Consider the following 13,602-nt stretch of genomic DNA (forward strand, 5'->3'; position numbering starts at 1 on the left):
TTCCAAAGTTTTACCTTAACGAACTCAACTCAATAAATACTTTCAAGGTCTTCTTTTCGAGGTTTGTTAAAATATTATACTTACCGATAAAATCAGTGAAAGGCCATTTCTGACAAATTAATACATAATATAACTTTTTTTATAAAAATGCATTATTTCCAAAGTCAACATTAACATATATGTTCTTATTATGAGCAAAGAACTTAACGCTTAAAATTATCAGTACATTAATTAGCATCTCATTGTATGTTTATTTTACTACATTATTTATTCTTATGTTGAGTACCAGATTTTGTACTTCATTCCTGTACTTTCTAAAGTTTTACGCTGAGTTGCTAATATTTTATTATTCTTTATTTAACTCAATATGAACTTGGCAAGACACGCTCTGCTTCTGTTTTCGCCTGTTGCTACAACACGATGCTCGCTATATGGTTAAAGAAATGGAGGAAAAATATTTATATATAAAAATTAATGGCCAATATTTATTACATTATTATCTTATAATGTTATAATAATTTAAATATATATCTATATAATCCTTATAAAGCCAGCAACCGGCTGCAACTGTCATATATGGTATCTTGAAGGAACCTTCAAATTTACTTTTGTTAGCTGGCGTCAATAAAGATCTTTTATTTTACATGCTGAGAAATGAAGTCGGAGAATAGTATTTTTCTTCTAATAAACTTAAGTGATTTTCAGATTTAGTTCCGGTAAGGATTTTAATTTAGATGTAGCTTATATATAAGAAAAAATTATACACATATATAAATTAACAAGCTAACATCTAAAAACATTCCGTAATTGTTACTATATAATAAGATGTAAACAAAATACTCTGCTCACCTTTTGCAAAGCATGACGGACTCTTGTATTCTTTTATAACTGCGGAAAGTGGTTGGTGGCGACAAGCGTTGCCTGCTGGTCGGCGCGTACCACACTGAACACACAGTATAATATGGTATTTAATTCCCTGGTGACCGCACTTCGCAATGCAATGCAAGAGCAAGAGATAAAGAGAAAAAAATAAATAGGTAAGAAAAATTGAAAACGAGTCAGAGATGACAAAAAAGGCCAGTAAACACTCACACGAAGGCGCACTTACCTCGGACCATAGCTCAACACGACCAATCCCCTTGCACCACTGACTATAGCACGCCTGCCGTCTATTGGGACGCATTCTCAAATCGACATTTCACCTCACGCTTTTGTATGACTGTATTGCGTACAAAGCAACGAGAACGCTGACACAAAGTCCTCTCGCCGGTCTCGTAACGGACACACTCCTCATGAACGCACATTTCAAACGTGTCAGGAACGCTTAGTCCATAATCCTCACAGTACGCATTGTCCGCCGTTTCGATGTCCGCTGCCATGTGTGATTCCAACACGTTGTATGTAGATGTGTGATGGCGCAAACGTAGGCAAGCTACTGAGCGGCGTTGTGAAATGAAAAAATTGGTGGAAAATATTATAAAACTAAATATTTGTGTTAATAAAATATCAACATATGAATGTGTTGCGCACTCATACAGATATGCAAAACATTTCACAAAACTAATGGACGGTTAAATTGCAATACAAACAGTGGGTTGGTTACTCATACGCCGTGGCGAATTGTTTGTGCACAGTTGTTTATTCGCCTGTGGGAATGAAAAAATAATGTCATAATGTGCATGAACGATACTTTGGTAGCAACTCAGTTGAATGTGAATAAATTGACTCAAACCTCAGATTATCAATTTGGGAATAATTACCGCGTTTTCGGGATTTTTTTTATATTTCCAAGTCTACTGAATTTTAATAATGTTGATGCCAATATTTTAAACATTTGATATTTTAATCAATTAAAAATTTAGTTTAATTTAATTTCTAAGAGATGGCAACCTTCCCCATAAAATTTTAACTTTGTTAGTTTTTTAATTTTAGAAGTTTTTGTTTAGATTTTCGATTTTTAGCTTTAAATTTTCTTAATTTTTTTTTTGGAAACTCTTGTAAAAATATTTTTAAACCTGAATTTTCGTAGAAATTTGTATAATGCTTTTGTCAACATCCAGTGATGTTATTACTTTTTGTTGAGTTAAATTTTTTTACAGTGGCAACGTTATTTCAAAAAAGTTGAAACTGATAATATCTTTCGAAACTTTATTGTTAAATATTTTGAATTTCTAATCACATTAATTTTTACTCGTGATTTTCATTTTTCTTTTTACACAGGTGGCAACTCTTCTGACAATATTTTCAACTTAAAAGTTTCTTATACTCTTTGAATATTGCAAAAATTCTGTTTACACATAAATTTTATTATATTCAAATTTTTAAACAGGTGGCAACCCTCCTCACAAAATGTGAAAAAGTAATATTTTTTTTTTGATGACTTCCATCATTCTGTAACTTTTTTTTATATTATTGATTTGTTATTTTAATTTTTAAAACAGTTGAATATCTTTCAAATTTTGATTGCTTGATCACCCACTATGTGTAGTATAAACAGCAAAGCTTAACTAAATTTATTAAAGTCGAAATTGTGCGACACTTACCCATATACTTTTGCCGCCCGCATTACCACGCTTCTCTGAACACTCCGACCAATCGCTGATGCGCCTTTCGTACGTGACGTGGTTACTCGTGGCCACTGTGGCTGTTTCTGGCTCACCCCGCTTCTGCCACCTGGCGTGCGGTAAATGTGGTGCGTCGTCCTCGTGTGTTGCGCCAACGGCATTGCTATCTTATGGCAACGTTGTTGTTGTACTAGTGATGGCGCTTACATGGTCTGTTGCTTCCTGTTCGTGCCACTCATTGCTGCTGCCGTCCTTCGTGACTGCTACAGATAATGGAGCAAATACTTCGGACGCTACAAGGTCCCGCAGATATTCAATAACGAATTGTGGTCGCATCTGCACGTCCTGTTCGAAATTTTCCAAATCGATGCCTAATTGTAGACCCTTATCGAACAGCATGTGATGACGTCTCGAATCGCCAAATTTCTGTAAAGGCCAAAAATGATGTGGTTGTAGAAAAATACCAAAATAGCAAATTGAATTAGCAAAGTGAGCGGCTTACGTTCTGCAAGATTACTTTTTTCTTTATTTTTTGTTTTTTTGTGGCAATGTTCAAAATAAACTGAATAAAGATACAGTTGTCGTGCTGTAAAGTGTACGGGAGGCATGTATGTAACACTGTAAAAGCAGAGGCAACTTATGTATTTTTTTAGAGCTATAAATATGTCTCTGTTAGGGTATGTTTGTGTCGGTGTATGGTCATAACATAAAGTTTTCTACAAGCACTCGCCAACGTCTCTTCATCACCAATAGTCTATTTACATATTTATCAGTGAATGTGTATGTAAAGCTATAAAGTTTCTATGATATGTTGTGGTCACCCGCATTGTAGGCGATTACTTGACAAAGCAGCCACATTGGTCAACTTTCTTTTTTTATAATCACCCTTTTGTTCTACATACGCTATTATGTATGTGTGTGTACACAGAATTCATAAAGCAATCTTCGCTCCTCTGCAACAAACCTAAACCACCTTCTCATTATATAAATTAATTTTCTGTGACTTTTATGTCCTTCTCACTTAGAACTAATCTTATCCATCACAACCTTTCTCCTAGCTAAACTTTTTAAATTTATCGCATATACAATGACCTCGAAGTAAGGCTATTTTTGGATATTGACCAAGAATTTTGGTCGTCAATGCTTATTAAGATGTTCCTTATTTCCTAAGTTAATATTTTTTTTTGCACCGCCTGTGTTTTTAGTTTTTGTAAATTTATTTCTAAAATCTTCCAAAACACCAATCATATATTAAAACCTACGGACTGAATATATATGTTAATAATGGATTACTCACCAAATACAACAACTCACCAAAAGCAGCAAGCTTATTTTTACATACCCATAGCCCTTTCCACATCCACTGTTTATGTGTCGAGACAGTATTATGACACTACCTGGCTTGCTGATTTCCCTCGAGTAGGTGGTCTACCGTCAGGCTGAGCGAATGCAGCAATTTGTGAAAATAAAAAAAAAAAAAAGTGTTGCGAAAGCTCGCAAAACCATGTAAATGGCAGCAACCCGCTGTGGCCATTCTGCTACAGTTATATTGTGAATCAATTACGCATTCATTGAGCTCGCGCAGGTTCTGCGCCAATTGGTATTGCTCCCTACGGGCAATACTTATGTCGCTTTTTTTATTTTCTACTACTATGGTAGGCACTTTCAATTGATCTATGTATACTAAGTAGCTGCTATATACAGGTGAATGTCTCAGTAAGTGTGATTTGAGTCAAACATTGTCAATATTGGCATTTGTAATATACATACATAAGTCTGTTGGTTACATGCCTTGGAAAGTGTGGAATAATACAGCATTATTGATGCAGTTGGTTGGCCCTGTGACTGGTGTGAAAGTTAACTGCAATTGTGTAATGAAAATGAGCAATCACTTTATAATCTTTCTTTTTCTGCTAAGGACCGACAACTGAATCACAGATAGACCAGCACTATCTTATACTTGTACTTATGTTTTGAGGTAATACAGTTGCCAGGTGTACGTTGCGCCGCATTAAATTCAACAATTAAACGCACGGAAAAGAGAGTATATGTACTCTAATGTATACAGGAAATTAACTAATTTATCGTCATATAAAATTGTTTCAACATTGACTCTTCGACCTAGTTGATACCTTCAACAATTTCTGTATTTTCCACATTGATTAGAATTATATTAAGACAATAACGTGTCTAACCATGAAATCTCCGCTCTTTAGCACACATACTCGACTTCCCCGAAAATACTTTTCCGCAAAGTTCGTTTGTAGGTAATACATACATAGTTGCCTCTGCAACCATTACTACAGGGTCCGGCACTCGAAGTGTAATCAATTAAAAAAACTATAAATTCGGTTTGGAAAATTATTTTTATTTATTTTATTTTATAGTACAACTTTTGCCTGATATGACCACCTTTTGCCTTAACTGTGGCCTTGAGACGGTCAAAAAACGAGTCGCAACCTGCCCGAATGTGACTTGCCGGTATTTTGGCCCACTCACGGACAATGGCTTTCCTCAACATCTCTGGTGTATTTTTTACTCTCGGACCTTGCGCTTCAAAATGGCCCCGAAATAATAATCCATTGGATTCGCATCTGGTGAATTCGAGAGCCTTTGTGTGGTCGTAAAGAAGTTCGGAACGTTGTTTTTCAGCCATTCTTGGTTCACTCGCGCTTTGTGAGACGGTGCTGAGTCTTGCTGAAACGTCCATGGTTTGCGACTGAAATGTTCGTTTGCCCTCGGCTTCAAAGCAGCCTCCAGAACACTTTCCCGACAATATGTCGCATTTACTTTGACGCCAGGCTTGATGTAGTAAACAATTGGAATGAGACCGCCCATCTGCGGTGACAGCGACCAAACCATTATTTGTGGCGGGTGCTGCCTCCTGGTGGCCAACCGCTGACTTAGATTCTCGTATGAAGTAAACCCTATCGTATTGCGAGTTTTCGAATTGCTCAGTTGGAAATTTTTTTTCGTCAGGAAACACAATGTTCGAAATTTGACCGCATTCGGCCAAGCGAAACAACTACTTCGCTCTCTCAAGTCTTACTTGTTGCTGCTTCGGTGTGAGATCATGGGCCTTTTGGAACTTGTAAGGCTTGACCTTGAGATCATTTTTCAATATGCGTTGGATGCTGCGGTGGGATATTTTCAGTTCTTTAGCCATTTGATTGGCACTTCGTCGTGGATTTCGCTCAAGTCGCTTCTTCACTTTCCGAACCATCTCACGTGACGTTGCAGTCTTTTGATAACATTCGCCATTGAAAGTTACGTTCTCACGGGCATAACTTTTGAAGAAATATGAACCGATGATTCCACAGACCCATATACTGCGCCAAACTCTTGTTCTTGTATACTTTCAATTTAAGATGCGGACATAAAATGCGCCAAGTCGTTCTAAACGTCCGTTCTAGTTGCTGCGAACGGCGCCTAATCGATTCTCCACGGTCTTCATGAACAGTTTCAGCTATATTAGCTTCTGTGCGTGCTGGATGGGAGACGGTGTTGCGAATAGTATGCTCAGTAGGTGGATTATGTTGACAATAAGTTCAACGAAGCATTCTTTACAGAACGTGGATTCTCGTAATAAAGTAGAACGATATGTAAACATTATTCGGGTGTAAGTCTTTCCACGATGGAATACCAAACAATACTGAACAAAACTAACGTGAGAATTTGACACGACCTCCGCGTGATCTGTCAAAAAAAGTAACTTTTCTTGAATCACCCGTTACAAGAAAGCCAGTAAAAAAGTGGAATGCATGGGGAAAGGTCAACTCCCAAAACCAAACTATGTTTGCTGCAATAAATATTGTCATGATTCAACAACAATAAAACGCCCACAAACAATTATGCAAATGCTCAGTGTTAAGCATGCAAACTGCTTAGCCAATGGTAAAAAATAAATAAAAACTCGAAATAGAGCGCTAGATGAAATGGCACAGTTACGTTGAATTGCTACAAAAATTGCTTGCCGCATGGCTGTCATAAATTTCGCGTTGCGTACTTAGCCAATACAAACGCGTAACACATATGTACACATAAACATAATTGCAGTGGCAGATTAACTCCACTCCATGTGTGCATGGAGCTTGACTGCTGCTCATTGTAAGCCAAAGTAGCCGCAAGGCCCTCAATTATCTTGCTAACTGCATGAATATATGGGGCATATGAGAATGTGAGTAGCATAAATGCTCAACTGAGAAAGTAGTGAATATACGAGTATATACTGAACTAACACAGTTGCCTACAGACGCAGAGATATGCTCTTATTTGTTTGTTTGTTTGTGTGCAGTTTTAAGGGGCCTTCGCTGGTTGCTCGCGGCAGTTGAAAGTACATAGATATGTGCATGCAATTGCGGAAAGCGCAGAGTTGAAAGGACATTTACATACTATATGTTTTTGTGTGTGTCTTGTACATTCGTATATAAAAACATAAATCGTTTTTCATTGCGTCCTTGTTTTTTGCATGGATATTCATTTTTACGTCGATGAAACCAACAATGCTTCAGCTTTCTATTTGTATATATGTAGAAATGCATTAAATATATCACTTATTTTGTGTGCAAATTGATTAATATTTACTCATTCTCTCTTTCAATTAAGTATGAATATTTTGCCTTATTATTTCAGTGGAAGTAGTGTAGGGCTTTGCGTACGATTTTGCCTCGAAAACTTTTTAAGTTTTTCTATAAAAGTACACTATAAAACATTTCTGCAACATATAATTTTAACTCTGTGCAATAATTATCAACTTTAGCTTTACCGTTAACAATATATATTTTTTGTCACATGGTCTTGCCAGAAAAATTTAAGTTCAAATTATATTTTTATACCGTGAACAGGGTATATTAAGTTTGTCACGAAGTTTGTAACACCCAGAAGAAAGCGTAGGAGCCCCTATAAAGTATATATGTAAATTATCAGTATGTTGAGCTGAGTCGATTTAGCCATGTTCGTCTGTCTGTCTGTCCGTCCGTCTGTCCGTATATATACGAACTAGTCCCTCAGTTTTTAAGATATCGTTCTGAAATTTTGCAAACGTCATTTTCTCTTCTAGAAGCTGCTCATTTGTCGGAACTGCCGATATCGGAACACTATAACATATGGCTGCCATACAAACTGAACGATCGGCATAAGTTCTTGTATCGAAAACTTTTGCATTTGACAAGATATGTATATTCACGAAATTTGGTATAAATTATTTTGTAAGTTAACAATGTAATCTCCGTAAAAATTATTCTGATCGAATTACTATAGCATATAGACACCATATAAACTGAACACATAGTTACTAAAAGAAATGCGCCTGTGAAGGGTATATTTGCTTTGGTGCTGCCGAATTAGCGTTTGTTCTTTTTTTAATTGACTTTTGCTGTGTGATATTGAACTTTTGACTCATTTGAAAAATAAATTAATAAATATTTTTGATTTACAATGATTTGATATGTTTTTATTAATTACACGGTAACATTGATACAAATAATGAAACACAGCTTTCCCGCTTTCACTAAAAAATACGATAAAATGGTATATTTTTCAGTTTTCTTAGCATAATCAAGGTTGTGTTGTGAAAATATTTTGGCACAACATAACAATTAAATAAAAGGTATATATAGGATGTAAATTAATATCTACGTGCTATTGTCTATCTTGGATATTCTTTAAAAATTAATTTTAATTATATATTGATTAAATTATACCATACAATTTGTTATATAATTTTTTCTATGAAAATTAAGATTTTTAGTTAAGTTCATTTTTGTAATTAATTACAAGATACACAACGCTTTCTGGCTACCAGGATGTCACGAAACGTATTATTATTGAGTCTTTGGTCTATGCTTTCGGCGAGGAAAAAGGCGACCATTCGGCCGAATATCGCGGCAAAGTGAGCTGAAGCCGAAAAAACTGCCTGATATCTGGTCAAAAAGCAAGGTTGTGTTGACAGTTTTCTTCGATTGTCGAGGTGTGGTGTACTCGAAATTTCTGAGTCCTGATGTTTTCGCTTTATTTACAACCAATATCGACCCGCAACCACCGTATTTGCCTGATTTAGCTGCTTGTAGCTTCTGGTTATTCAGCAAACTCAAACGAAACGGGAGAAACCGTGTTGAGTCAATTGAAGAGATTAAACTTGAATCGCTAAGCACATTGAAGGTCATTCCGGAAATTGACTTTAACAAAAGTTTCGAAGATTTGAAAAAACGTTGGCACAAATCAATTGGGGCCAAGTGGATTACTCTGAGGAAGAATATAGCTTTTGAAGAATAATTTAAGAATTAAAATTATGAACAAAGCCTTAGTATTTGTTGCTTAAAGTAGTATATTATTGTTATTTATCAGTTTTTGTCGATTACAATGAAACCATAATAATAATATAAAAAATTATAAAATTGCATTTTCATAGTAGATCGACCTATTTAACTCAAAATAATAAATATTAGTAGCTTTTATTTTCACCAACCTCAATTACCATATTGCTTTAAAAAAAATACTTTAATAGTCGGTCAGACACGCAATTCGTGTCAACAATAACATTTCGCATATCCTGTGGCGATTATAATGTCAGCTGAAATTTGAAATATATGCCTGTTTATTAAAATTAATGTATTATTTCAATTATCCGCTGATATCTTGCGAACGCATTCAGTCGAACAAACAACAAAGTTTAACCCAATTGCACCGTTGCAACGAAATTTCGCCTAAAATTTTATGCTCAACTTTTTCCATGTTTCGTTTACACTCGTGAGCCACCAATGCATGAGCATGCGGACGCCATTAGAAAACCCCACACTTCTACCGCTGCGCACCATTTGGCTGCGTTACAACTAAATTTAGTGTTTTGTGCTGCAAAAGCAATGTAATTCTCCACTATAATTGCATTGGCGCGGCGGCATGAAGGGGAGTGTTGAGAGCCTACAAAGCTAGTGTAGTAGAGCGAGTCATTGAAAAGCAACATGAAAACTAGGATAATGGGTCTATGTGAGGCGTACAAGCCAAGATAATACACGATTGTCTAGTTGGAAGTGATTGTGCTGCACATAAGTATATTTGTTTTCTTCTGCGGTTTGGCAAGCGCATATTGTTCGCGGTAGGCTTGCAAGGGCACGCACTACCGCGTCAAACGAGATATTTGTGGACGTGTGTACTCACGTATTTTCTCTGACAACAGATGGAGATATTTCAAATGTTACTCTTTGTTTCCATAGAAATCTTTGATGGTCAGAAGCAGTACGATTAGTATGTGAAGAAAACTTGGCATCCTTTGATTGACAAATTCTGAGAATTTGTCTGTGTAAGTGGCGACAGTTTAAGAATCAAGGCATATATTTTAGCGGGTTTCAGCATACTTTGAATAACTTTTTAAATAAACTAGCAAAATTAAGGTGAGGTTAACTTTTGAAATATATTCAAGGTTTTCAAAAACATTTTTAATATTTTCAGAAATGAACTGAACAAATCTTTAATTGTGAAAACCTCAAAACAACGAAACAATTGTACGAAATATCTCTTGTAATCAAACAAACAGTCGTCGCACTCGCGACCAGGCTCCTACGTCATAGTTGACAATCATAACTTCGAAGTCGTAGATAATTTCGTTTATCTTGGAACCAGCATTAACAGCAACAACAATGTCAGCCTCAAAATCCAACGCAGAATAACTCTTGCAAACAGGTGCTACTTCGGACTGAGTAGGCTATTGAGAAGAAAGTGCCTCATGACGAATAAAATTAAACTCTATAGGTCACTCATTATTCCCGTCCTGCTATATGGTGCAGAGAGGCAGGAACAATGACAACATCTGATATATAAAATACTGCCATGCACGGCGTATACGCACCAAAGAACAAAGGAACAATCCTATATGGAACACCATGTTGTATGTGTAACTTCATAAAGTTCGTTTTTAGTGTTCAGATTCAAAAAGGTACAGCAACGCTTAAACTAATTAAATTTTAATGCTGCGTTGGCCGTTTTTGTAGTTGTCAGTATCTGTGACATATATGAATATTTGTGTATTTCTTTTAAACATATTTATACCAAAAAAAAGTTATAGAAAATCAAGTGAGTTTACCTATGAAAGAAGTTTTGTAAGCGTCTGCATATTGTATTTGGAAATCATTTCAGTTGAGTGTGTGTTTTACAGTTGTGGCCGTCCATACCATATATTATGTGACAGACAACAACATCCAAACGATCATATGTATTTATTATTTAAAAAAAAAGGAAAAATGAAAATAAATAAAGAAAAACAAAACAGAAAAGCAAAGCGTTTGAAAAATTGCTTATAATAGTGACAATAATTTTTGTTTTTCCTTTTTATAAAATTTTTTCTCTTTGTCTACGATTTATTATTTGCATTCTGTGCATTCATTCTCGAAACATTTTGCCGTGGTTGTTATTTAGATCGTTTATTATTATTGTTGTGCTGATGCCAACGAACCGCCAACCGCATCCACTATAAGCAACACTGTCAACTATCCAAGCAATTGCATAGTTGACATTATTGTAGCAGCGATTGTTTGAAAAGCACCATGCGCCTATGGCTATGCTACTATTTGCTAACTGGCGAGCAAATATTATCCTTGTCCTTTTTAAATATTCTGCCCAGATTTAGTTTTCCGTGTTTTTTTTTTAAGTTTTGTCTTTTTCTTTCATTTGCACATTTTTCAAATATTAACTTTCATTTCCATTTCAATTTTCTTGTGTAGAAATTTTGTTCAGTGGTTATATGTAAAGCAATGATTGTTTATCTTGTATGTGGGAGTGAGTGCGTGAAATAAGTTTTCTTTTAAAAAATAAGTGTCTAACTTAAGTGACCAGAAAATAAAATAAAATAATTGTTATGTAGAATTATGTAGAAAATTAATTTCATAAAAGGAGCGAGTTTAAAAAAATATAATAAATAAAGTAGATATTCAAAAGAGTTTGAAAATCAAAATTATTAATAATGATAAAAAAAAAATGAGTAGAAAATGGAAATGGCTTTTAGAAAGAGAAAACAAGAGAAAACGTTAACTTCGGCAGCACCGAAGCTGATATACCCTTCACAGGTGCATTTCTTTTAGTAACTACATATGTATGTTCAGTTTATGTGGAAGCTATATGCTATAGTAATCCGATCTGAACAATTTTTTCGGATATTACATTGTTGCCTTAGAAAATAATCCATGCCAAATTTCGTGAATTTATCTTGTCAAACGCAAAAGTTTTCCACACCAGCATAGGTTGCGATCGTTCCGTTTGTATAGCTATATGCTATATGCTATAGTGTCTTCGTATATTATTTCTATGAACAATAACTGATATATCGAACAATTTCTTCGTATATTACATAATTATCTTAGAAAATAACCTGTGCCAACTTTGTGAAGATACATTGTCAAATGTGAAAGTTTTCCATACAAGAATCGGATTCCGATCGTTCGGTTTATATGGCAGCTATATGCTATAGTGGTCCGATATCGACAATTCCGACAAATGAGGAGCTTCTTGAAGAGAAAATACCGTTTACAAAATTTCAAAACGATATCTTAAAAACTGAGGGACTAGTTCGTATATATACAGACAGACGGAAGGACGGACAGACAGACAGACGGACATGGCTAAATCGACTCAGCTCAACATACTGATCATTTATATACAATATACATATATTTTATAGGGTCTCCGACGCTTCCTTCTTGGTGTTACACTCTTCGTGACAAACTTTATATACAACAATAATAACAAACAAGTTGAATGAACCAACTAACAGACAAACTTACAACAATTAAATAAACGACAAACAAATATCTACAACAAGGAACTAAATTTACCAGAAATAGTAACTAGGAAAAGAATGAAAAGAAGCAAGAACAACCAGGCACTGGTCGCTGACATTCGGTTTGCTTGGTGTTTACTTACTTACTTACGGCTACACTGTGAAACCGAAACAAAAGCAAGAAAGTTTAGCTGAGAGAAGAAAAGTAATTCCTGGTCATACAATTGGTTAAGCGAAAATACAGCCGCACACGAACCAACAGTACGCCTATCAACTGACTGCAATTCTCTGTTCCAAACGCGGTAACATTTTCACAATCTACTCGCACGACTGCTTGCCTGTATTTTCATTTAATTTCTCTGTAGCCATTTTCCAAATCGACCTTTTCACGTTGGATCAGCTCGCCTGCAAATTGTTGAGAAGTGCCTAGAAGTATAGGAATGCCAGTTGAACATTTTCACGATTGTCAGCATTAATGGCGCTGTGGATTTCAGCGAGCCACCGTCATCTTCGCCGAGCTGCGGTACTAATTGTCACTGCTAAGCGATGATGAAGAGTTGAAAGCAATTTGCCAAAAGTGGCCAAAGCTGAAAAGCGCTGGAAGATAATAAGAACAAGAATTTATAAGCGCGAGCTTAAATTTGTGAAAGCACATTTCGGCGCATTTTTTGTATTAGTATGCAACTGAAAATTACAACCGACTTTTGAAGAAGGTTACAAATATAAATATCGAAAGCTGAAAATGTAATTTTTATTGTTGAAAATAAGAATTTATTTTACTCTAAATGTAGGAAAATTGCATGAATTTGAAATGAGAACAGAAAAACAAAACTAGAAACAGCCCGAAAGTCACAGAAGAAATATCAGAACAAAGCAGAATCTAGAAAACCAATTGCATATCCAAACACAATGCAAGTCGAAATAGAATAACATTTACAATTTCATATTTGAACGCTGACAACGTTAAAATGGTGTAATATTTGTTGTCATCGTAAACGAGATTGCACAAGACCTTGCTTGTAAACGCCGCTCACATGAAAAGGATGCGCGTTAACTTGCTGGCACGCTGTACACTTAAGCAGAATAATTGGATTGACAAAATCTTATTAGGAAAGCAATCTAGCATTGAACTATGGCAGCGCTGCAGTTCTGTAATAGCAAGGCACTCTTCGGAGCTTTGACGCGAGAGAAGCGCAAACGGGGAGGAAAAGTTGAAGCATTGTTGTCCACAATAACTATCCGTAAATCTAATGCATTCCAATAAGTAACCGC

At 35.6% G+C, this 13,602-nt stretch overlaps 1 protein-coding gene across 7 annotated transcripts in view; it reads right to left on the bottom strand.

Moving 5' to 3' along the window:
• Nucleotides 1-262: 262 nt before the first annotated feature.
• LOC126752934 (ADAMTS-like protein 3) overlaps nt 263-13,602 on the bottom strand; it is a 376,477-nt gene continuing 363,137 nt past the window's right edge. For 4 of the 7 annotated variants that reach the window (XR_007666058.1, XR_007666060.1, XR_007666056.1 and 1 more), the window contains 4 exons: nt 2,544-2,990; nt 1,109-1,432; nt 850-988; nt 263-427 (listed from right to left, as the gene is read on the bottom strand). Coding sequence is in view for 1 of the 7 variants with exons in the window: in XM_050463983.1 (XP_050319940.1) it covers nt 2,936-2,990 (55 nt within the window). In the remaining 6 variants the exon portion in view is untranslated. The other 3 variants (XR_007666057.1, XR_007666061.1, XM_050463983.1) reach the window with 3 other exon arrangements.

The sequence above is a fragment of the Bactrocera neohumeralis genome, chromosome 3 (genome assembly GCF_024586455.1).
Source record: "Bactrocera neohumeralis isolate Rockhampton chromosome 3, APGP_CSIRO_Bneo_wtdbg2-racon-allhic-juicebox.fasta_v2, whole genome shotgun sequence".
NCBI classification, from domain to species: domain Eukaryota; kingdom Metazoa; phylum Arthropoda; class Insecta; order Diptera; family Tephritidae; genus Bactrocera; species Bactrocera neohumeralis.